Here is a 24,188-nt window from a genome sequence, read left to right as displayed (position 1 = left end):
TAAAGGAACAGTAAGAATCAGAAGCAAGAACGAATGAAGAATTCATTTTGCAAAGCAGACAAAACGCACGCTCGAGGTTTAAGAATAACATGGTTCTACAGGAGTTAAATGCAGTTGTACAGAAAACTGAACTTCGCTGCAGGAATGACAGATGGTCTCCATTTTATGGGTACTGAATGTAGATACAGCAAACTCAAGAAGGCAGTAAAAGTCAGACACAGAATCCACACCACATGAGATGAATGTTGCTTAGAATGTGGTACACAGAAAAACTGCTCAGAATGGCCTGAAGTGGTATAGAAAATTTTCAGATGTACACATAAGGACGATAATATAACAGAGCACAAGCATGGAAGAAACTGCTACTTAATCTCTGCAAGCAGGAGATGTGCATTAGAAAACATACACTGTTTTTGTTACCAGGAGTAATAATAGTCTGCACCAGAACCACTTGGCAAGGGTACAGGTCATAAAGGTTTTGCTATATAAAATATGAGGGCAGACAGCAACCTGAGCCTCTGACTCCTATACATTTCCATACTTAACGTTCTTCCAACATTTTACTGCCACTGAATTTCAACTCTGATGTACACAACCTCCTGTTAAGTTGTATTTAACTTTTCTTGGTCATGTTTACAGTTTAGCACTTACACCTCTGCGTGTTTATCTCGGTTTGGCCCATGGTACAAGTAGACCTTCAGTTTTCCAAAGCCCACATGTCTGTCAATCTCTTTCTTCCAGTGATGGATCAAGGATGCAGGACAAACGATCAAAGTGCCGCATGATGGGATAACAGTAGAATCTGCAGGAAAATATTGCAGGCAGGTTTTAGCATCTTCACATTACGCTACAAAAATGAAATTTTGGACAGTCATGACAGTGAAGAAAATTGGTTCACTTTTCTGTGATCAGTTTCTGAAGCAGATATCTCCACACAGCACTCCTGGGGACTGTTAGTTTAGGTAGGAAAAAGTTCTACTTGGACATTAAAGCATCACTACCCATTCAGAGTTATGCTATCAATCTAGGCATTTTGAATAAATGGTGAGATTAGAAGTCAGGAAATAACTCAAATCTCTTCTCAGAAAATGGTTTCAAATAAACACTTCTTTCTTGTTCTAGAAGACTTGACATGCCACCATTCTGAGCCATATTAATAAAGAAAAGCAAAAAGACACAAAAAACCACATAGTTGTTTGCTTTGCCAAGCAAACTTTCAAAACACAGAAAAGCAGCCCAAGTAATTATATAAATATGGCAACAATGGCAAGTTATTGACACAGAAACAATAACTTTTCTTAAAAACTAACAAAAAAAACCTCTGTAACTTCTGTATCTCTGTGAACCAGAAAAATAATTTTATGAAGCAAAGGAAAAAAGATCAGCCACAGGGAGGTGAGGAGCAATTAAAGTCCTTATGCTAAGAAAATTACACAAACATTCAACATTTTTTCCAATACTGCATGTGCAGGTTTTACCTGATTTGGTAAAAAAAACAGTAAAAATGCCTGAACTATACAAAGTAATGAGTTGGAAAATCCTACACGCTCAGTGCCACTGATCAAGAGAAAGTCTTTGCAAGGGAGTATAGTGAACATTGCTCCCAACGGAATGATCCTACAGAAGGGAAGTAAACACAGATAGAGTTTATTGGTTTAGCAGTCTTTAAGCTATACAACTTATAACCGTAACACTTTATGCATTTCAAATGGCATTACATCAGAGTGTATGCATTGTATGATATAAATAATTCTGTACCGTTTCTGGACAGCCACATTTCTAATTTCTTGCTTCCTTTCTCTGTCTTCACTTGCTTCTGGGTCAGAATTAGAGCAATCATTGTTAGAGTCTTCCCCAGGCCCATGTCATCCGCTGGAAAGAGAGACATGCAAGTTACGATGACCTGCAGAAACAAACCTGCCTAACTCAGATCTACACTGAAGTAACTACCAGAACAGAAAACACCCCGGCAATACTGAAAACAAAAATACACATCTATTTCAGGGTACAACATAGTAATGAGTTAATAGCCCCTTTCCTTGTCTACAGAATAACTAGTTACTGGCCTCAGAGTAAGTGCCAAGTTTTTGCTGTCCTAGGTCTTCCCCTCAAAAAGGTACTTTCCATTCTGTTGCTCACCCAGAATTCCTCCACATGGCCTTTGACTCTCCCTCCAGAGCAGCCACGCAAGTGCTTGTCTCTGGTGCAGCAGCAATGGAACCTGAGAGGACGAGACAGAATTGGATGGAAACACCTTGCAAAGGTCAGACACTTCTGCTTCCTGTACCAAATCATCCAGCCAAACTGTCCTACTACAATCCATCCTTGCCAACTCACTTTCAAACCAGAGGGATCCTCAGCTACTGTCTGCTCTGTTGGACAGGATTCTAGAGATTTGTGAAGATGATTAATAGCATCACTTGTTGCACTGTGTACGGCCCTGATTCGGTCTTCTGTCATTCTTCCTCCATACAGATTCTGCACGCCAGAGTTCACTGAAAAGATAAAGCATTATACATAAAGTGTGTTTAAAAACCTAACTCTCCCTTGGGGATCTTTCATCTCAGGCTTTTATCTCAGTAGCTACGGATGCCCAGGGCAAAATATGCAGCTCACGCTAACAAAAAAGCTTTAGTAACTGTTACATATCCACAGTTTGTGGGATTCTGTCAGGCCTAGTCCTTGTCCGTGTTCTTTAATGAATAGGCTTTCCATACTTACTTCCAGAACCACAGCCAAGATATTCACTGGAACCCAAGGTAGCAGCAGGGGGGTGACTGTGTGAGGTTGAAGAGGTCCCTGCCTTATGATCCCCGAGAGGCAGTGGTGTTATCAGCTTCGTACCACCTGGTCTGCTGAATGAGTTAGGCAAAGGTTCCTCACGATGGCCACCACTTGCACTGTTCTCCCCTTAAGAAAGGAATTGCAGGGTGAAAAGGTTGCACAGTGGACCTCATAGCCTTGCTCCACAGCCCAGAGAAGGGCCTTCATTTAGCCCAATGGCTTGCAAAAGGTTATTAACTGGCAACACTGATCTAATAGGAGAGTAGTGGGTTACTACATCAGCTGAGCTACCACAGCTGTTCACATGCATGCTCTTAGCCTGTTCCTGCTTGACAGCCAATGCAGTTCAGCTCAGGCCTCAATATATGGCTTATACAAACACAATGAGCTTTGCAACTGTGATCAGATTAGTGTCTACACAGGTCAGTTGCGCATGATGTTTCTGCTGTTCCACAGTTCCTGTCAGAAGCATCTTTCGAAACCAAATGGCTCAAGAAATCTGACTTGTTCTCAGAATCTTGCTTAAAATCAGATCTTGCATAAGGCATTGCAACTGCTTGCTGTGTGATTGCCCATGAATTACTGGAAGTTGCTTATCTTGCGCATGTTAAATTATATGTTCAGACACAGCAGCCAAAACCGACCTTCTGCATAAGCAACATGGCTCCACACTGCAGCAAAGTTGAAGTTAAGGTTTAACCGCCAAGTTCTCAGAAAAACAAAACATTCTGCAAAGTTCTGGGGGGAAAAAAAAAAAAAAATAGCCCTACCTTTTTCTGAAGTATCTGTAGTTGAAATGTTAAGAGCACTGAGTGCAGCTTCCAAATCCTGCACTTGCTTTACTAACCGTTGTCCTTTATCTGGCAGTACCTGAATGTTCACTGTAGCCAAGGTATTCTGAAAAAAAAAAAAAAAAAATCCAAAACCTGAATGAATGTTCAAAGCCACCAAGCTTTCTGCCAAGAAGAGAACCAAGGAGTCAGAGGATCAAAAACACTCATCCTCTACCACAGTAATTCATACTTAAATGCAGTTCTACAACCTCCAAAAGCATTTACGTGCCACTTAGTGCAAGTAAATAGTATTTTAGCAGAAGGGAAATTAGCCATTAGTGTACTTCAGAAAAGATGGAAGGATGCAGGGCTCCTCCTTGTCTTCCTGTGAAACAGGGTGATCAGGCTCAGATGATCTTAACATCTCACAAAGCATCCAAACTACTTGCACATTTCTATACAGACAGAAAGTTTATTTAATCTTAGCTTTCATGGCTAGATTGCTCTCTCTACACAAGCCCATGAGAAACCAACACATTATTTATAAAGGCTAAGCTGGCTGCCTAGTTACATATTACACAAACTAAGTATAAGGTAGAAACAAACTCAGGCAAGTTAAAATTAAGCATACTCAAATGCAGATGGTTACATTAGGGGTCATTGTCTCATAAGTGGCTTAAAAAATACCTGGTGTGGTTTTTTTTTTTATTTCCCTCCCTATGGCCCACTCTCTCATACGCTCCAAATATTTCAGCAGTTCTACTGTGTGGGGACATAATATTTTGATTGCTGTCACGAGTGAAGGAAGTTACCCTGAGTAGAGAACAAAACAAAATAAGGAATAAGAGGTAAAATGAGTTACCTTCTTCTGCCTTAGCTGGACTTCAAGATGGTTACGAAGAGCCTTAGGGTCTTGGGGTCCTTCCATGTGAAGCGATGCTGCAGCTCCTAGCAAAGATGTCTCCTGGGTACTCTTCCCTGATGTTCCTGCAGGAACCCCTTTTGGATTTGAAGGTTGCAAACCTTCAACTGATTTCTCAGGTTCACCTCCATCCAATGAGGAATAAACAAGTACTACTTCATCACTGTCACTGTCAGAAACTTCATCAGCAGGCTGTTCCAGGCTTGGCCTGACTTGTGTCTTGGATGGTGCTGCCCCTGTTCCTTGCTTTGGGAGAGCGTGTTGTGATGCTACTTGTGGTACTGTTGTGGTGGTTGTGTTTTCTTTAGGTACTGGTTTCATCTCTCTATTCTTCCCACCAATGTATTCTTTCTCTCTGTTTTCTCTATCCCCACAGGTTTTTAAGCTTTTATCCCTGAACTGCTCTTTCTCTAGAGGCTTGCTACTTGTACTTAGCTTTTCAAGTCTTACTGGGAAGAGTTCGGATCTCCCACCTGGCTCTTTCTCCACACATTCAGATTTCTTGGATTCCGTGCCACTTCCTCCATACTTCTCTTTATCCTGATGCGTGTTTTTCCATTTCCAAGTCTCAGAAAGACAAAGTTCAGATTCAGATACTGTGCTTTTCTTAAGTTCTGGACCACTCCTACATCTCTTGGATTCTTTCTTTTCAGTTTTCAGCCCTTCTAGATGTTCCTTCTCTGTGGAGGAATCAGAGGTAGACTTCTTTTCTTTATGTGACTCCACCACACTATCCTTCTCCACTTCAACTCCTTTTGCTTTACTTTCCTCTCCATTGCCTTGCTTAATTTGTTTCCAGGACGCTGCTTCACAATTCTTGTCTATCACTTTGAATGGATTTCTTTGGCCACTGGGATTGAAGATGGGTGCCTTGCTGGGCTGTGATTCTAACTTTTTTGAAGCTTTGGTAGCTTTTGAATCCTGCAATACAGATAAGTAGAGTAAGTGCGAACACACCAGTAATAAAACTTGCTAACTATATACACATTCCAATTACTCCAAGCAAGGCTTCATTCTCTATGAACATCATCTTTCTTACAATTTTAAGAGGGGCGGGATAAACATTTTACGAGGAAAACAAAACAAGACTGCCGTTTTCCTGCTGCCTTAGCTATTCCCATGGTGTCTGGGGATCAAGTCCTAACAGCACCATTCTCAGGAAAGAAGGATGGCTGGAAAGCAAACCCAAGGGTTATTTTTGTGGGGGTTTTTTTGTTTGTTTTTTTTGGTTTGTGTTTTTTTTTTATTATTATTTTGGAAGACTGAAGAATAGTGATTACTTCACATGATTTAGAAGTAAGAAGTCTCAAATGGAGGAACAGACTGATAGTTTTCAGCTAGAAAATATAAAGTCTCCCACTAAGTGATCTTAGAGGTGATTACAGTAGTTTGAATGAAGTCATGCTGGAATAAGCTGATACTGCAATATAAATGAAACACTCGTACCTGCCATGGCACACTTCCACACCATTTCTTCCCATTCAACTTACTCTTAACACATCGGTAAAACAACCTACCAAAGAATAAAGCAAGATTTGAAGTGAAAGCCCCATTAGACGACCTCTAGCCATTCTTAAAATCTAATGCAGCACTTAAAAATTCACTCAATCTGAGCTTTACATTCAGACTTTCACATAGCAAAAATCATGAATTATGGTAACAAAGCTTGCTACAAAATTATCATTCTCTGAATATACCTTCTTAGGGTTTTTGGTTTGTTTTGAATCATAGAATGGATTAGGTTGTAAGGGACCTCACAGATCATCTAGTTCCAACCCTGTGCCATGGGTAGGGCTGCCACTCACCACATCAGGCTGCCCAGGGCCCCATCCAACCTGTCCGTGAACACCTCCAGGGATGGGGCATCCACAGCTTCTCTGGGCAACTTTGCTGATGACACCAAGCTGAGTGGTGCAGTCAATACAACAGAAGGAATGGATGCCATCCAGAGGGACACGGACAGGCTTGAAAAGCGAGCCCATGAGAACCTAATGAGTTTCAATAAGGTCAAGAGTGTGGTGTTGCACTTGGTTTTGGGCAATCCGAGATATGACTACAGACTGGGAGATGAACTCCTTGAGAGCAGCCCTGCACAGAAGGACTTGGGGGTCCTGGTGGATGAAAAGGTGGACATGAACCAGCAGTATGTGCTTGCAGCCCAGAAGGCCAATGGTATCCCATTGTTTAGCTTGGAGAAGGCTCTGGGGAGACTTCATTGCAGTTTTCCAATACTTGAAAGGAGCTTAAAAGCAGGAGGAGGACTGACTTTATGTAGGTAGATAGCGAAAGGACAAGAGGGATTTAAACTGAAAGAGGGATGATTTAGGTTAAATATTTTGAAGAAATTCTTAACTCAAAACGTGGTGAGGCCCTGGCACAGGCTGCCCGGAGAGGATGTGGATGCCCCATCCCTGGAGGCATCCAAGGCCAGGCTTGATGGGTTCCCAGGCAGTCAGATCTAGTGGCTGGCAAGTCTCCACAGCAGGGGGGTTGGAACAAGATGATCTGTGAGGTCCCTTTCAACCCATTCTATGATTCTATGACAGACTTAGGAGAGATATTTTTAAAACTGGCAGACAACAAGGTCAGCTGCAAGAGCTTGACCTGAATTAAGACTGATGAATTTGATGTAATCAATATGAAACTTTGATGAACTCAACTACAAAGCTACATTCAATTCTGTTAAAAAAGGAATGTTAACCAATCACTCAGGCGTATTATAACTGAATATCATTACTAAGAAAAATAACGAACATTCTGAAACAGACTAAGCAAAGGCCTCAAGGCCAGATGACATTTTTTAGCTGTAGAAGGGAAGTGCAGGTCAGCCATCCCCACACAGTTCCAGATGTCCACATCTGTACAGCAAACCTCGGCTTCCGCTTGGAGGAACTTACTGGTACTCATCTCTGTGCTGCTGCTGCTGCACCAGGATTTGCAGCTCCACCATGTACCCTTCATGGATCAAACAGTACGAAGGAGGAATACTGAAAAGAGGAAAGGAAAAGAAAGGAAGAATAAACACAACACAAGCTGTCAAAGGCACAGCAACAGCCAAAACGCTGACTTGGGACAACGCATTCAGGGAACCTTCTCAAAGACGATTTGGCAAAGAAAATAAAGCCTAGAACTCTTGACACGGTGCCCAGTTTCCCTCAAGTCAACATCCAAAGCCCTCGGGCTCACTCAGCCCCGCGGCCCCACCCGCCCTCAGGCCCTGCACGCACTCCGCTGGGAGGACGAAGCCGCACGGCGCCGGGCCCTGCGCCCCGCACACGTAGAAACTCTTCCCCTGGTTTGGGCCATCGCGGACACCGGTCTTCAGAAGGCAGAGGGATCCTGCAAGGCGGAGAAGAGCGGGACAAATTAGACACGCCGATAGCACCCTTCCTCCACAACCCCTTACCCACCGCCGCCCACCGTGCTCGGCGCATGCAACCGCCTCCATCGCCGCACAACAGCCCCGCCCCCTCCCCGCAAACCGACCAATCACACCGAGACCTGCAGATGGGCCGCCCAATCGAGGCGGAATAGCCAATCGCCTCTGCGCTCTGACTTCTCTACGCCCCCGCTCAGTTCCTCTTTTCGACGGGGCGGGAGAAGTAGGCGCGCTGCCGTTGGCTGGCGCGGACAGGAGGCGGGACCGCCGGCACCTCAACGGTCGCCTCAGCAGCCCGCTGCTCTCGCCTCAGGCGCTTCAACTCTCAAAAAAACCGCCCGGTTTTCGATTGGGTGCCCACGGTTGCGAGGATTTAAAGGAAAGAGGCCCAGATTTACGCCTATCAGCTGAGAGAGCTGTCTTAGTGTAAAGCTCAGCATGCCGCCTGACTCACCCAGACCTTCTTTGGGCTCACTACGTAGCCTTCCTGCGCAGGGACGTGTTCCTCACCAGAGGGCGATGGGCATGGAACAGGCTGCCCAGGGCAGCAGGCATGGCCCCAAGTGCTGGAGTTCAAGGACACCGCTCTCAGACATATGGTCTGATTTTGGGTGGTGCTGTGTGGAGCCAGGAGTCAGATTCAGTGATCCTCGTGGGTCCCTTCCAACTCTTATGATTCTGTTCCCATCAGCCCACACCTCTGCGGTGAGGGCGCAGTTCTGCCTTTTGTTCCCAAAAAAGGAGAGAAACTTCATAAAATTCACCAGGCGTGCCCCTTTGTTACTTTGGAGAATAAAATGTCATTTTGTGAAAATACTCCAACAGAATTTTAAGACCTGTCCGTACCAGTGCAATTTGATTAACGAAGACATAAAGTGACACAAGTGCTGTGAGGCCAGTTGCACCACTGAGTGGAGCAGTCAGAACCAGCACTGCTGTGTGCCACGACAGCTCTGCTCCACCTCCGTGCACAGACTCCAGCTGCCAGTGCTGCCAAGTCCATACACTAAGCTCAGTGTATTTCTGACATAAAAACATTTCACATAGCTTTAAGTTAACATTAACAGGAATATAAACAAACATCTCGGACCATGAGAAACTTTTTTTTTCCTTTTGTATTTAAGATGACGGATACAATTTTACAAAATGTGTGCATTTCATAGTTAGCTCTTTAACTTATGACAAGTGAGAAAATGGTGCTGGTAATTACAGAAATATGGTGAGGCTATAATTTGATTAGCAAAAATATTAACAACATTCATACTAAATAATGGATTAGTGAAATGAACATCGAGAGCCCAATTCAGTACTGGTGTAAACAGCTGCAGCCTCACTGACCTGCCTGAAGACTGAATTTGGCTCAGCATCATTGTGAAAAATGTCCTTTTTACAAAACACAGGTGATTTTGTGCTTTCACACGTGACATGAAAATTTTTGCTCCTAAAAAAACCCACTAGTTTTTGCCTAGCTTCATCCACCTTTGCCCTTTCTGCATTCATTGACACTTTTGCTCAACTTGTTTGGAAGCAGGAATGTGAAAGAAAAGGGATGCAGATAAAACACTTTAAGCCCTCTGAGGGAAGTGTATACCTAAAGGAGTGCTGACCACTATGAATAACTGTGATTCTAGTATGAATGACTGCAATAATAACCTCAGTGCTGGGCATTTTCTGGCAAACAGTGGGATCTGGGTTTTGAAGTGCCCTGAAGTGCCAATTTACCTAACACACAGAAAATAAAAAAAAAAAAAATACAGGAGTGTGGAGCTGGTACACATACACTGCTGCTTAGCACATCAGCTCTCCACGCAGTCCACATCTCATTTCATTTGCCATTATTCGAAGAGCCATCTTATGGTGCTTAAGTGTTCTTGCTTTAAGTGCCTGTTTTTAATCAGCAAACCATGTACTGAATTTTAAGCATGCAAGTTAAATCTTATGTGGGAATGTCATGGATTCAGGCTAGGTCAAAGACAAGCCTGAATCCACAGATGGATGTAAGCTTGTGCTGAAATGTATTTCTCAGTTGAGAAGAGAGACAAACAGGATGTCTAAATTCAGTACAGAGCTGAGGCTCTGCCTCAAAACCTGTTTTTTTGTTTCTGTACCTTTGAGCAAGGTCTAAGAAGACATAATTTAACAACCACACACTCAATTTTTTGACCAGATGTAAACAGTCTGCCTCCAATTTCCAAAGAATCTGCTGCAAAAACTCAGACCACTTCTAAGAAAAAGAAAAAAAAGAGAAACACTTCAAATGAGGGACAGTAGGGAGCAGACACAGAAAATAAATACAGGTCCTTGGGCTGTAAGTCCATTTGCTACTACACCCAACCTCAAGAAATGGATATCCTACTGATCCATCTCCTTGAAATAGCATTAAGGCAGGGCAGAAACCTCCATAGAGGAAGAAAAGGTCCAGCCTAGGAAGGCACAGAGAGGTTACTCATGCTGGGCATTCTCATAAGATCCACTTCATCCCTCTTTTCATAACAAATCTTTCCACCCTTGCAGATGCTTTTATTTCTGGCTTAACTGTTGCTGCATTCTTCTTCTTTGGCAAGCAAGGCTGATCAGCCCTCTCACACAGGCCCAACAAGGTAAAGTCTGTACAGTGCTTAGAACATGCAAAGTGCAACATAAGTGCTAAATGGTCTTATTCTAGAGATTAATGATTTAAAACTCCAAAAAATATAAGCACTGAGGTAACTATTAAGTACTACATTCTCTCGTGATTAAAAAATAACCCACAGAACTTCCTTCTATAGAAAAGATGAATCCTGCATATATGATTAAGGTGGTAATACCTTATTTATTTCCTGACAAGCTTCCCGCAGCTGTAGGGTGCTCTTTTAGTAACAGCAAAGCCAGGGAAGAGAGTCGCAGTTCTCAGAGAAACTAAGAGCTCTGCGATGATGTCTTCCTCAAATATCTCTGTGATACTTCCAACACTGGTTTGCTTCCACCCATTACATCTGGAGAAGCTGGTGTCTCGTAAAGCAGAAGCAATATACAACTCAGTTTCATACCTAGCATTCTGACAAACAGCCAGAAATATCTGCTAGCGAGGCTAAGTAAAATCATACGTACATGAGCTCCCTGTAAAGCTCAGTTGTTATCCCTTAGTAAAGTCCATGCTCTATCATTTGGGAATCTTGAGAGTAAGTCTGTGTGTAATTGTCAGTGTACAAGCTCTCATCAGAGCACTCGAGCTATCACGTGTGAATGGATCCTGATGTTCAGAAGAGGATCACTACAATTATTAAACACTGCACATACTTTTCATTTTTCATTTCTGTATCAGCTTTGGCCAAGAAGAGACAATGTGATTCAACAGACTAATGATTTGGTTGACAAAACCAAACTCTGTGTTCCTATGCTCTGCATGACAGGCTTAAGACATGGCAAAAGCAGTCCAGTAGCACCCTAAAGAATAAGTAAATACTGCTGCAAAATGCTGATGCAAGTACCAGAATTCAACTGACATTTAAGTGTTCAAAAAACACTGAAAACGTCCCAATGAGGTATCCTGTTTCTGTTAAAACAGTAACAGACATGGTAGGTCCTGCTTAGTGGTTTCATTCAGTTATTCTCCTCTAGTCCTCCTGTCAAATATTCCCTTCATCGATGCTCTGAAGCTGAAGCCTTTGGCTGGCATGGGGCCTGATGCCACGCCGTGCGTTCATACTGCTTCCTGGCAGAGTCCGCACAGGAAACAGAGCTCCTGGTAAAGCACCTTCCCCAAACAAGCTGATTTTCACATCAGCTTCAATTGCTCTTGCTAAACTGGATGCATAATTGTCCAGAGATTTATGAACGTCAGCTTTTACATGAAGAACAGAATTCTTTGCAGTTTCTGAAAGGAAAAAAAAAAGTATATAAGAACAAACAGCATGGCTGTGCAAATGCTTCAATACTTATTCTTTTGTAAAGGTATGACCATGCCTTCTGTAAAGTAACTACCCTACACAGCGCATTTACCAAGAATACCCAGTATTTCCAAACCATTCAATGAACACAAAGCTTCACCATGCCCACAGGTCAAGTAGAGAAAGATTTCCTCCAATTCAAGCAGGGGAAAAAAAAAAAACAACCGTGATTTGATGAAGCAAAGTGTTTGTGCATATATGTTCAATTTCCAATTAAGTGCATGCTGAATGATTTTCTGAATCTGATTATGGGGAACAGTTTTAAACTAAAAGAGGGGAGATTTAGATTAGATGCACGGGGGAATTTTTTGGCTGAGAGGATGGTGAGGTGCTGGCATAGGCTGCCCAGAGAAGCTGAGGACGGACACCCTGGAGGTGTTCAAGGCCACGTTGGACAGGGCCCTGGGCATCCTGAGCTGGTGGGTGGCAGCCCTGCCTGCAGCAAGGGGGTTGGAACTGGATGATGTTTGAAGCCCCTTCCAACTTAAGACATTCTATGATTCTAATCTATGCACATTCTTATTATTTCATAATTGTAAAAATGAGCTAGGTTTTATCATTACTCCATGCTTGGTGGTATTCTGCTCATTTGTGCACTGACCACAATAATTCATTATTTAGTAAATTCAGTCATTCATTACCAAGACTTTTAGTTCATGCTCCCACAACAATCAGCCTACATTAAACTAGCTTTGCAACATTTCCACATCACCACAGTAACGCTTTGCTATCAACATGAGTATCAACATGAGCTGACTGAAAAAAAGTTGCACGTGATTTATCTATTTCCAGCTGTATCTACTGAGAAACATACTCAGTCAATAAAGTTAAAAACAAACAAACAAAAATAGAAACAACACAATTATATTTAGATCAATAAAGTCTGTAAATAGAAAGATTTTAAGGCTGTGAATGACAAAGTTGAGAGTAGGCAGCAAATGAGAAGCACTGGGTTAACAGAATCAAACTATGAAAGCGGGAAAATGTGTTTCTTGAGAAACATAAAACAGATTGCAATAGCAGCTGGATAACTGGAGCTGCAGAGAGGATAGTGCTGCGCAGCACAGATGCTGCACATGAAGGGAACCCCAGCTTCTAACTCTTGTCCTCGTCTGCTGCCACTTCTGAACTGGAAGAAAGACTTGCTTTTACCCTCTGGTGCGCTTGCATTAGGTGTCAGTTCTCTCAAGGTGAACGGTCATTATATGATCTCAGGCAATTCTAAAGGTCCTGAGAGGCTTCCTGAGAAGGTAATATATTTTGTTCTGAGCGTTTTCATACTTACCCCTAAGCCCACCTTTGATTTGCTCTATTTCATCTTCAAATGTCACTGAACTCCTTCTTCTAGGAGGACAGACGCAGTGTGGGAGAGAAGGGCCATCTGAGCTATAGTCTTCAAGGAGCATTGTATCTGTTCCTGAAACAAAGCAAAGAGTTCTCAAGTGAAAAAGAACAAAGCAAGGATACGGTAACAAAATTACATGAAGAGAGGAACCAAAACGTTAAGTGGTGGCAAAATCTTTTCAGTCCGCAACAGTCCCTTCAAAAGATGTTTAAACCCAGCTTTTGTGGGCAAATTTTAGTCTTAATTAAATACTGCACACGAAAAGAATGAGGTCAGAGTTTTCATTGAAAGGATTTGGAACTCTTTTCTCGTTAGCAATATAAAACCTCAAGCGACTCCAAAACACTCAACTGCAGAGATTATAACATCAATAGGACAACAGGCAAAGGTGAAACCTTACCTTCTGTAAATAAGGGTGAAGCTGAGGGCAACTTCCACATCTGATCAGGACAGAGGCTAATGAAGGCCACCTGAGTGGCAGACAACCACAGCTGCCAAATGTCATGCTTGTAATCAGACCGCAATGGAAATCTGAATTGGAGAATTTTCCCGTATAATTTAGTTTTTGGCAACCTATTTTGATTTTCTTTAAGTGTATTATAGTAGGAAAAAAATCGTTTGCTAGCTGGGAATCATTTTTGTCCAATTAATTCATTTTCAGTTTATGAGTCATCTTCTTATTTCACCTCCTAGTATTTGCTTTGCACTTTTTCAATATAAAACAGCGTACGAGCACAAGGAAATTTCTCTTGACATCTCTGCAATGCTTTCATACAAACAGCAAGACTGCAGCTTAGTCCTCCCTTGTGACGCTGGTGTCTTTGCTGTACAAGGGGGAGGCAGAGCAAGCATTCTCGGTAGATGCCAAGACAACGCTGAGTGAGCAGCCCTCGGAGAAGCCAGAGTTGCAAGGCACAGCTTCCTTATGCATGCTTTTTAGCACTATTTTCATGGCATCCTGTGACATGGCACCAGGCTAGGACAAAGAGTCTTCGCAGGTTTCTTAACTCCTCCAGACAGTGACTTCACATCCCTCCTCACTCATTTCAATACTTTTAGTTCCCAAATTTATTCTTTTTGCAATGAGGAAGTGTTCCGGTACCGATTTTACAGAAAGTGAGAGAAAGACATTGCTGGAAACGTACCTCTAGATAACATACCTCTCCATAGGTCTAGTCTTTGTTGACAATTCATTGATAAAAAGTTTATTAGTTCACTATATAAAGTGAAATTTGCATGTTCTGCCATATGACTCCCTTAAGCACACAATAGAATGAGCTGATGTTCTAACACAGCACAAAGCAAGTTAGCAACTTTCTGTTTCGTTCTGTGGATCATTTGGGGTTTGAGCCCATCTACTGAAAACAGCTGACTGCTACTGATCTCCAAAGGTATCAGCGTACATTGGAAGGGTGCTACTAATAAGACAGAGATACTTTCTTCTTTGAAGCAGAGCTTTCAATGGCCTCCGGTACAAATTTGGTTTGTTTGTTTAAACTGCTCAGCATCATTCCTCAAATGATGGTAAACACACAACGATCTCAAACAAAAACAGGTTTCATGTGATGTTACTCTTGTTTGTCACATACAGGTGCAGAATACTCACAGCAGGCATAAAAATACCTGCATAAAATTACTACCTGAATAAAACCCAGCTCCTTAGATTTCCTTTAAAAATGTAAGAAACAAACCTTTAGTACCAAGCAATTGTTAGAAGATCACCCTCTGGTGTCTCTAGAGCAGAACTACTCTTTAAAATAATTCAGTTAAGGAGTTGCAGCTGAAATATTTGCCAGAAAAATCTAGTTACAGTTTGGGATAGAAAATTACTAGCAGAACCTTTTTTGCATTTTCCAAACTACCTAACTACCTTCAATTGAGAGATCTTAAGTAGTGACACAATCACAAGCTGAAACCATCTGAAGCAGTTATGTTTAGACTGCAGGGTCAACGTGACAAGGCCTATTACAAACTAGGAATCAGAGAAGCATTCTCCATGACCCTTTGTTGCTCTGTTCCTTGCGGATACAGGGAAAGTTCAAGAAGAATGATAGAAACTGAAGGAGAAAAGCATAAGCAGTATGTCCTATCCCCAGGAAGCATTATCAAGGGAGGGTCATTATTCTTCGCAAGTAGATACATTGAGAGCAAGGAAGGAAAGAACTGCAGCAGTTTTGTTGTGACAGCTGGAACAGATGCTTCATGTTTTCCATCCATCAAGAGACATCTGAGTATGCAAACACAGATTATCCCAGAGAGTTCTGCCAAGTTACAAGTGCAAACTTCTACCCAAGAAAAGAGAGCAAGAGCCTTTATTTACCTGAATCCTGTGAACAGCTGAAACCTGTGTCTCCTGTGCTGCTGCTGTTTCCTAACGGCCGCCCACCTGCCATGAGGGCAGTGAGATGAGGGGATAGTCCCAAATCTGCAAAAGAGTTTCATTCTCATTATTCAGTGGATGGTTAAGGGGTCTAGAAGAGTAAAAGCTTATAGTAACACTGATTCTACCACCTCATTTACTCTTGTGTCAATAAAAATCACTTTGCTCTTCCAGAGCGCACAGCATCTGCACCTTCCATCTTACGAGTAGAAACAGAAGGTGAGCAGCTTTCAAGTATCTTTGGAGTCCTTCCATACGGCAGGCCTCTCTTCTACCCACGCCATCTCTCTCCCACTCCATTTGGGACTGCACGTTTTATCAGCAAGCCAGGCTGAACACTGAGCACACACAGATGGGATGTGTGGGATGGGATCACTTGCCAGACACCTTCTAGCCAGAAAACAACCTGGTAGCCACCAGTGAGTGTGACAGTCCATTATCATGGCAGGAAATTTACTAGCAAGACTGGGGCATTGAGAGAGCTGGCTTCTTTCAAATCCTCAACTATGGGAAGAAGGAGAATCTAGGATTCCTACATAAGCGCTGTCTGTGGATCCTGCATAAAGATATATCTTTTTTTCTATCACCGTCCAGCTGGTATGCCTGATACGTTTGAAGCTATCGGATCCTTATCACTTGGAAAGATAAAGACTCCCTATCTTTTCCCTCCTACCTCAGTTCCCAACATACTCATCTCCTGGATATATATTTGGCAAATGGAGGAGCATTAGAAATCTCCTGCAGCTTGTGATGTGATGCAGCTGTACAACTCCTTCCTTTAGATGGAGTCTCTTCCATGACATCAGGTTGCAGAAAAGACAACAGATGCCTTGCTATTCTTCCCTTCCTTCTATACTACATTATATTATACTTCTATACTACAGACCTTCCTTCTCAATTATGAAACTTTAGTTATCACCTCTGCATGAAATGTCCCAAGGAACCCCATAAAAATGTCATGTTTTTGGAAGATTTTAAGCAGGACCAGAAAAAAAGGATAAAAAAAAATTAAATCAGAATTTCATTGCATTACTACTTAAAAAAGAAGCTCTGAGCAGCTGAAGCTCTCAGACTACAACTAAGGGACACACCAAATAGGTTTACTACTTTACATAGTTTTACAGCATTTACGATCTTTTCCTCACAATTGTAAAAACTTAGTTTACGGAAATATTGTAATATAGTAAGAGCAGTATAACTTCAGTGAATCCAAAAGAGTTATAGTATAGAGCTAGTATGCAGTATATATGGCAAAATCATAGAATCTTAAGGTTGGAAAAGACCACTACGATCATCCAGTCCAACCATCAACCATCACTACCATGCCACCTAAACTAAGCCCCTCAGTGCTACACGTGCATGGTTCATTATAACCTCTAGGGAGAGTGACTCAACCACCTCACAAACACACATGCTGTCAGTAGTGCTTATACCTCAATAGAACAAAATCACAGTAACACAAGAAGAAGAGTTTGAGAGAGATTATTTTTATTAACTTAACCACTACGTCTTCTGTGGCAGGGAAAGCCTTCCTGGGGTAAGAGGATGAGGTTATCTCCCACAAAAAAAAAAAAAAAAAAAAAAAATTCTCCTTCAAGTGTCTGTGATAAACCAAGCAAGATTGCTGAAGCCTCCAGAAACATCCCAGTTTGTTTACAGAGCTCTGAAACATGCCAACTAGACACAGATATGAAGAATTGCTCTTAATGGTGTTAAGAATGTCTTACCTGTGATCCTATTGGAAATGCTGAATAACCTCGAAGTCCTATGCCGCTGAACAAACGACTCACGATAATACCGATCCCCAAAGCACATTCCTAGTAGTTCCTTGCGCACTGTTTTGTTCCACAGTCCATAAATTAATGGGTGACAAATGGCACTGGAAAAGGACAACCACGTAGCTAAAGTCTCCAAGGCAGGGGAAATACTGTTTTTTCCCCAAAGTGCCTCTGATGTAATTACTACCATGTAAGGTCCCCACGTAATAACAAAAGCACCGATGACAACCAAAATGGTTATAAAAGCTTTGCACTGGTTGGCAGAGTAGACAACCCCTTGGAAAGCGTTCCTTCGGCTTCCTGAGGAGGACGTGGAAGTGCTGGAGTTCTTCCTCCCATTCCTCTGGGAGTCCTCCTCCACAATGACAACACTGCCACAGTGGATTTTGCGGGCTTTAATCCTAGCCACACGGAATATGAACCCATAGCAGATCATCATGACCACGAAAGGCAGCAACGCACACCAGACCTGCCAAAAGGCAGTGTAGCCAGCCTCTTTGTGCCAGGCCGCCACACACATCCACTTAAACTGGTCAAATTCCAAAGACGACCAGCCAAAGAGGGGGGGAAGGCAGCCAATGAGGGAATGTAGCCAGACATACACAAGAGCCACCACAGCTCTGTTGCCTGTAATCTTCATTGGGTATACCATAGGGTAAAGAACAGCATAGTACCTGGTGAAGGAAAGAAAAAAAAAAAGTCAACAGGAGCACAAATGATGAACAGCAAAAAGCACATTTAAATGAAGTTGACATACAGCACAAGATTTATAGAACAAGCGCTTTTCTCCAAATTTCAATGTGCACTTTTCTATAAACCTCAAAGTGAATTATTCTTAACAGGAAGCCTGCTGAGAGTAATTGCATGTAAGAATACAGAGCTTTGCAGGAAAGACTGTAAAACTAGGCTGAAGGCACGCACATATATCTATTAAATCCCTGGGTGTGAATTTTAAATTGTTACTTCTTGTTTTTCAAATAATTTTACTGCAGCATTGTTTCCTTTAAAAATAGCTAGATGCATGTCAGCTTTTTACATTATCAATGACAACATTTTCTTCTGCTCTGTGTCAAAATTTCACAGGGAAGTGAAGGAAAACAACATTGCGACAGCACGCAGTGCCATCCATGGCAATGCTTCTCCAGCCTACAAACAGCCAACAAGTCACCCTATGGAATGGCCAGGCAATTAGTTACCGCTCGTTATAAAAAGCCACTTACCGGTCTATGGCTATCAGTCCAAGAGTAAGCATGCTGGCTGAGCTGATCAGCATGTAGAGCAGGGCTGAGAAATTGCACCAAACGACTCCAAAGATCCATTCCCGCTTGATGGAGCTGGTGACAACAAAAGGCAGCACCAGTACAGAGAGCAGAAAGTTGGAGAGGGTCAGGCTGAACACGAACTTGTTACTCAACGTGAGAAGGTAAGACTTCCGATAGAGGGTGACAACAATGATGAGGTTGCCCAAACAGATGAAAACAGCAATGACGATTATAGCAATGGCTTCAGTGACTCTGACCGCGCCATCTTCCTGCGTGGTAAGGTTCCTCAGACCATTCCCATTGCTGAGGGAAGAATTGCTGCTCATGGTCAGAGTGAGCAGAGCAGGAGCAGCCAAGACATGCTGAGCATCTAGAAGCAGAACCACACCACTTAGAAATTTTCCAGCAACATTTCCTCAAACTCTCTCCAAAGACTGGAAACTATTTTGTCTGTATCAGTTAAACCTTACCTGTAGGACGCAGGAAACCATTTTAGGTGGGAAACCAAAGGGGCAGGAGATTGCCACTGGATACACCAGAGGTCAGTGGCAGAGCCAAGCCAAGAAAAGGGAAGAAATTATCTGAAAGACAGAAAGAGGCAAGTGGAAGGGGAGGAAACAAGGAAAATTAACACTCTTTATTTACAGATTTTCTAAGTATCTTATTTTTTTCTAAGCCATACCAGCCAGCTGTACGTCTAGGCTGGAAGAAATAATAATGATGTAACTAAATCTTTGCAATTTCTTGAAGGAAGATAAACTTTTTTTCTGGTTAAGTTTGGCCAGTTGATCCTGATTGTTATCCTGTGTTTTGCATATATAGCATTTGCTGGTGTCTGTGGATGTCTGGCTGCTCACACCCTGCTGACTCTTTCTTAACAGTTTCCAAGTAATTTCCAAAGGCTCAGGGATCACTACATGTATTCTCTCAGTGTGCTCTCTCCATGTTCATCATCACCTCAGCTACAAGAACAATTCTATCGCCAACATCGAAGGCCTGGGATAAAGCAGCCTTCAGTACAATGGGTACAAAAGACAGCTGGCATTAAGCTGTAGCCCACCCTACAGCAGTGTCTGTGAACCCTTCAACTCGTGACGTCTCAGTGCCCACTGCCTCAACACCCCCTTTTGTCAAGTCTCGATGTTACTCCCAGCTCCTTCTCCCAGCTGCCTCCAGCTTCTGCTCTACCTCCCTCACCCAATCCCGCACCCATCTACAGCGCAGCACGCCAGAATAAACAACGTTAAAAGTGCCAACACGAAAACTAGAGAACAAGAGTTTGGTTTCAACTTCTCAGCGCAGAGTTGCCACTCACACCCCTTGGAGACTAGGGGCTGAAGTTCCTTCGCCGTGACGGTGCCCACCTGCTGCTCACGGATGGCCGGGAGCGCTCGGGGCACCTCTCCCTCACCTGGGAGGCTTCCGCGGCCCCGGGAGCAACGTCAGGCCGCAGGGCCATCTTTTAACTCATTTTTTATCTGTGCTTTCCTACGACTCTCATTGAAGGCGCTGCGGGGCCATGCTTTATGCCGCACAGCTCAACTCTCCTCGGGGCATTCGCTGCAGCGCGTCCCTGAGGGCTGCCCCGTCCCGTCCCGTCCCGTCCCGCCCGAAGGAGGATGCGCCCCAAGACCGGCGGGCAGCGCGGGCAGGGCCGGGGGATCGCCTCCATTTTGCCCCCGCGCTCCCTCCGGCAGCGAACAAAGGCCGAGGGGAGAAGCGATGGGAGCGCTTCCCGCAGGCCACGCCGCGCATCCCTCGCCTCGCCCGGAGCCCGCCCCGTCCCGCACGGCCGCGCCGCACGCACTCACCCGCCGCCGCCTCCGCCAGGGCGGGAGGTATCGGGCGTCGGCGGCCGAGCCCCGCCATGCCCCCGCCCCGCGCTCGCCCCTCTCCCCACCCACCCACCGCCTCCTTTCTCCATCTCGCACCGCCCCTCCCGCCGGGTGCGGGCTGCGGCGGGAGGGGCTTGGCCCCCGGGAATGGCGCGGCTCTACCACAGGCCGCCCGCCCCGCTGACAGCGCAGAGGCGCGGAGCCTGGGACTGGTTTTACACAGGGAGACGCCAGCAGGCACAGCGAGGGGCAGAGCGCGGCCGCCCGCCCTCCCAGCCCGAGCGCCGGCACACCGCCGTGCGCTGGACGGGGGCTGCTGCCGCCTCCCAGGGAGCGCGGCACAGGTGTGGCCGAAGGTGCGAGGGACAGCCACGTGCCGCGCCCGCGTGTCCTCAGCTCCACCGTTCCCCGCAGCTACGCGGGACTTGCCGCGCTGTCACACCGGGTCACTTTTAAGGACCACCGATGGGGAGGGCGGAGCGGCGGCGGCTGTCCCTTCTCCCTCGGCAGGATGCCGCGAGGAGCGGGGCAGAGGCGGAGGGGCGCGCAACCACCGCCTGCCCTCGCAGCACAGCGCCCCGCACCACGCCGCCGGCGCATGACTTCCGGCCTGCGCGTGCAGCGCCGCGCTCCCGGAAGCGGAAGTTCGGTACGGCAGCCGTTGCGGAGGGGCGCTGTTGCCGTGAGGGGTGCGCGGCAGCAGTGGAGGGGTCGGGAAGGGCAGGCAAGGGTGAGCCGCCACCACCGCCACCCCTTCCGGCCTTCTCCTCGGTGGGGTCGTGCCCTCCGCCTTCGCCATGCACCCCGTTTTCCAGAGTAGCCGGCGCGACTTCGCCTTCGGGCCGTGGAAGCTGAGCGCCGCTCGCACGCACATCATGAAGTCGGCGCAGGCCGAGAGGTGAGGCGGGAGCGGGGCGGCGCGGGGCCGGGAGCTCGCCCCTGGGAGCGGGGATCCTCAGAGGAACCGCCGTGTCTGGGCGGAGAGGCGTTGCCCCAACAAAGCGTGCCCGACACCTCGGGTATCTTATTTTTTATTTTTTCCTCTTGAAGAGTCTGGGCTGGTTTCGTTTACGAGCAGCTATCAGAATCTCGTTAATGACGGCTGTCGGTGGTGGAAGTCTGGCCCTTAGTGATCAGGCACCCGCTGACTAGAAGCTTGACTTTTCTTGATTATCTTTTAAGGACCATTAAGATGCTTTTAAACGTGGTCCACAGACTCCTGTAAGCTACTTTATAATAACATAGAGGACTTCATTAAAAAATTGATTGTTTGCTTTCTTCTCGTAGCGGTAATTTCTGCTGCTGTCAAACCGTTGGATGAAACGCTGCTGTGTCAGCGCTGAGTGCTTAAGTCAGATTTGCTAATGTGGAGCTGAACAGTTGAGCTGTTAGGGCCCTAGCTGACCTCGATGGCAGCTGAGTTTGGCAGATAATTCTTGGCTTCAGTTTCCAGAATAAGTACGTGGGAATCTGTGAAGGATAACTTCAATCATGTTGCCTTCAGTTTTTCTGAAATTATTCAGTTTGCGTGAGTCAAATCGTGAAGTTTTGCACTTTGTTTCTACATTATAATAAGCCAGGTAAACTTCATTTTTTTCTGTTTTATAATAGCATTATGCTTATTTTTTAAACTACATATCTGCCTGCAAACAGGTAGGAATGATGTTACTAAATCTTACTGTTATTCCGTGCTCAGTATGTACAATAATCTTTACTAAATACTTTTCACTAATGGTCCTGCAGTTCTTGCAGTTAAGAAAACTCGAATCCCATGTTTTACTGATTCCTCTGTAAAGAGGATTCAGCGTTCAGCTGAGCAGTGACCGTGTCCTGCAGGAGAAGGAGGACTGTTACTGCAGTACTCCGTTTTCCTGACATGTTTGTCAGTACTTATTTTGCTTAGATCTTAAGAATAAAGTTCAGGAGAATGTTAACTATTTTCTTTAAGTGAGAGAGAGAGCTGAACTGCCAGTATAGAAAGCAGGTTACCTACTATACGCATCTTCTGTTCTGCTCAGTTTCTTTCATGGTAGCTGTTTTAAATTAAGCAGTTGCCTCTAATTCAGAAATTACCTTTATCCTTTTAGATGTTTTTCAGGGACACTGAGATGATTACAATGTGTTGAAAAAGGTAGAAAAGAAAATGTGCAATGGCTATGGCACAAGCTCTTTAATCTTAATGAGTAAAGCACCTAGTCGTAGGGAGGGAATGGCAGAAGTGTATGAAGTGTATATTTTGCTAAACAACGTCTGTGTGTGCATAAAGCAGTGTGTGTATATAAAAATGATGTAAAACAAAAAGTGAGGTGGGATGGCTTTATATTTTCTGCAGGGATCGTGTTTATTCTGTTCACAAAGTTCAGTTTGTTCCTCACCTTACATGCTTGGAGGCTATAAATTTCCCAGCATGCATTTTCTACAATGCTGGGAAATCAGTAGAGCCATGGGTTTGTCTTCTGCACTGTGCTTTTAACATGCTCTACCATGATTGTTTCAGGCTCTGTTTTGCATCTTTCTAAAGATGGAACTATGGGCCGCTGTGTAATGAGTTTAAACTTGCTGACAGTAAGAACTCTTGCATAAAACTTTTTGACCATCTGCAAAAGTAGCTCTTGGACCAACCAGAGGTTTGCGTGCAACAGGCTGAAAGCTGCTACTTCATCCTTATCATTTTTTTTTCCCCTTTCTTCTTGTGTGTGAGGCTTTTGTACTCTCCTGATGGAGAAGGCAAGCTTTAGGAATAACCTGACGGTGGAAAAGTCACTTAGGATCAATGATTCTGCAACTCATGTCAAATGATTAACTGGGAAGGTAACAAAGTTTTGTAAAACATAGTGATGGTGTGTCTTGTGAATTACTGTGGTTATGCTTACTCCAAAACACGGATTGTTTTCACTCAACTATAGCTGACTGATCTCTCCTTATTGGACTACTATTTTTCTTTGCAGACTGGCTGAAGAACTGCATATGCCTTCCCTGCCAGAGATGATGTTTGGAGACAATATCCTGAGAATACAGCATGAACATGGTTTTGGAATTGAGTTCAATGCAACAGATGCTTTAAAATGTGTCAATAATTGCCAAGGTATGATCAAAGTGGCTTGTGCAGAGGAGTGGCAAGAGAGCAGGTACAGTATTTTATCACCAGTGGGCAAGTACTGGTGTGTTGTATGCAAAACTGTTTTAAAGTAGCTAAAGCAACAAACTGAACTCCTGAAGACCATGTTGCATTTTGTTCTACTGTTGATACAGTCTGTGTGTGATGGCAGAAATTACTTAGCTTTTTTTTTTTTTTTTTTGCCTTCATCATTGCATCTGTTACCCAGGGTCAGCTGCATTTTTCAATTGCTTCCTGGCTTTCTTAAAACTAACTGTCTGTCTAACATGGTTTAGTTCTGTTTATTCAAATTCACAGGGACTTACACGTTACAAGAGTGTGTGTATATTGGTGTATAAAAGTGCAAAATGTTGTAGTTGTCCAACATCTTAGCCTTAGGAATATAGCAGGACAATCTCTGTGCATGAGAAGTGATTGTACTGCTTAGTATTTACCAAATTAGCGGCAGAGCTCCTAGGAATAGTTCAAGGAGAGAAAAGAAAACTGTCATGAAAACAGATAATGTTGTTAATTATTGCTGTGTATTGTCAGCAGAATGATTTCTGCCCACTTACTGAAGAAACGCTGTTGAAAAATTCATAGTTCACAATCATTTAACTAAAAATCTTTATTTTGCCTCGTAAGTCTGAGGCAGTGTTAGCAGAGGAATTGGGGTATTGGTTTTCTAATTCCTTCTGAAAACA

The 24,188-nt window shown here is 44.1% G+C and overlaps 3 protein-coding genes across 13 annotated transcripts in view; 1 reads left to right on the top strand and 2 right to left on the bottom strand.

Moving 5' to 3' along the window:
• Positions 1–7,968, bottom strand: part of TTF2 (transcription termination factor 2) — a 52,931-nt gene extending 44,963 nt beyond the window's left edge. For 10 of the 11 annotated variants that reach the window (XR_002439513.1, XR_002439522.1, XR_002439511.1 and 7 more), the window contains exons 1-11: positions 7,900–7,944; positions 7,707–7,818; positions 7,377–7,466; positions 5,926–5,992; positions 4,420–5,400; positions 3,555–3,681; positions 2,722–2,910; positions 2,338–2,495; positions 2,140–2,221; positions 1,759–1,872; positions 652–802 (exon numbers count right to left, since the gene is read on the bottom strand). Coding sequence is in view for 2 of the 11 variants with exons in the window: in XM_021399596.1 (XP_021255271.1) it covers positions 652–802; positions 1,759–1,872; positions 2,140–2,221; positions 2,338–2,495; positions 2,722–2,910; positions 3,555–3,681; positions 4,420–5,400; positions 5,926–5,992; positions 7,377–7,466; positions 7,707–7,818; positions 7,900–7,927 (2,099 nt within the window). In the remaining 9 variants the exon portion in view is untranslated. Of the gene's footprint in view, positions 1–651; positions 803–1,758; positions 1,873–2,139; positions 2,222–2,337; positions 2,496–2,721; positions 2,911–3,554; positions 3,682–4,419; positions 5,401–5,925; positions 5,993–7,376; positions 7,467–7,706; positions 7,819–7,899 lie in introns of all 11 variants that reach the window. The other variant, XR_002439541.1, reaches the window with a different exon arrangement.
• Positions 8,956–20,802, bottom strand: GPR161 (G protein-coupled receptor 161). Its single transcript, XM_021399613.1, has 7 exons — positions 20,364–20,802; positions 19,023–19,133; positions 18,511–18,922; positions 17,240–17,964; positions 15,453–15,557; positions 13,073–13,204; positions 8,956–11,714 (listed from the first exon to the last, which is right to left on the bottom strand). Exons 3-7 carry the CDS (start codon positions 18,876–18,878, stop codon positions 11,467–11,469), a joined length of 1,578 nt encoding a protein of 525 aa, XP_021255288.1. The 5' UTR covers positions 18,879–18,922; positions 19,023–19,133; positions 20,364–20,802; the 3' UTR covers positions 8,956–11,466.
• The window catches only part of TIPRL (TOR signaling pathway regulator), an 8,883-nt gene continuing 5,726 nt past the window's right edge, over positions 21,032–24,188 (top strand). The window contains exons 1-2 of the mRNA XM_021399624.1: positions 21,032–21,285; positions 23,336–23,515. Of these exons, the coding sequence (XP_021255299.1) occupies positions 21,185–21,285; positions 23,336–23,515 (281 nt within the window). The 5' untranslated portion in view covers positions 21,032–21,184. The remainder of the gene's footprint in view (positions 21,286–23,335; positions 23,516–24,188) is intronic.

The sequence above is a fragment of the Numida meleagris genome, chromosome 1 (genome assembly GCF_002078875.1).
Source record: "Numida meleagris isolate 19003 breed g44 Domestic line chromosome 1, NumMel1.0, whole genome shotgun sequence".
NCBI classification, from domain to species: domain Eukaryota; kingdom Metazoa; phylum Chordata; class Aves; order Galliformes; family Numididae; genus Numida; species Numida meleagris.
This window is presented reverse-complemented; position numbering and strand designations above follow the sequence as displayed.

What these genes read in the sequence shown, in the direction of transcription:
- GPR161 (XM_021399613.1), bottom strand. Translation starts at nt 18,878, where the DNA reads ATGAGCAGCAATTCTTCCCTCAGCAATGGGAATGGTCTGAGGAACCTT. An exon ending in GGACTGATAGCCATAGACCG is followed by an intron (nt 17,965 to 18,510) that starts GTAAGTGGCTTT and finishes TTCCTTCACCAG; the next exon opens with GTACTATGCTGTTCTTTACC. An exon ending in CATTTCCAATAGGATCACAG is followed by an intron (nt 15,558 to 17,239) that starts GTAAGACATTCT and finishes ACTCTTTTGCAG; the next exon opens with ATTTGGGACTATCCCCTCAT.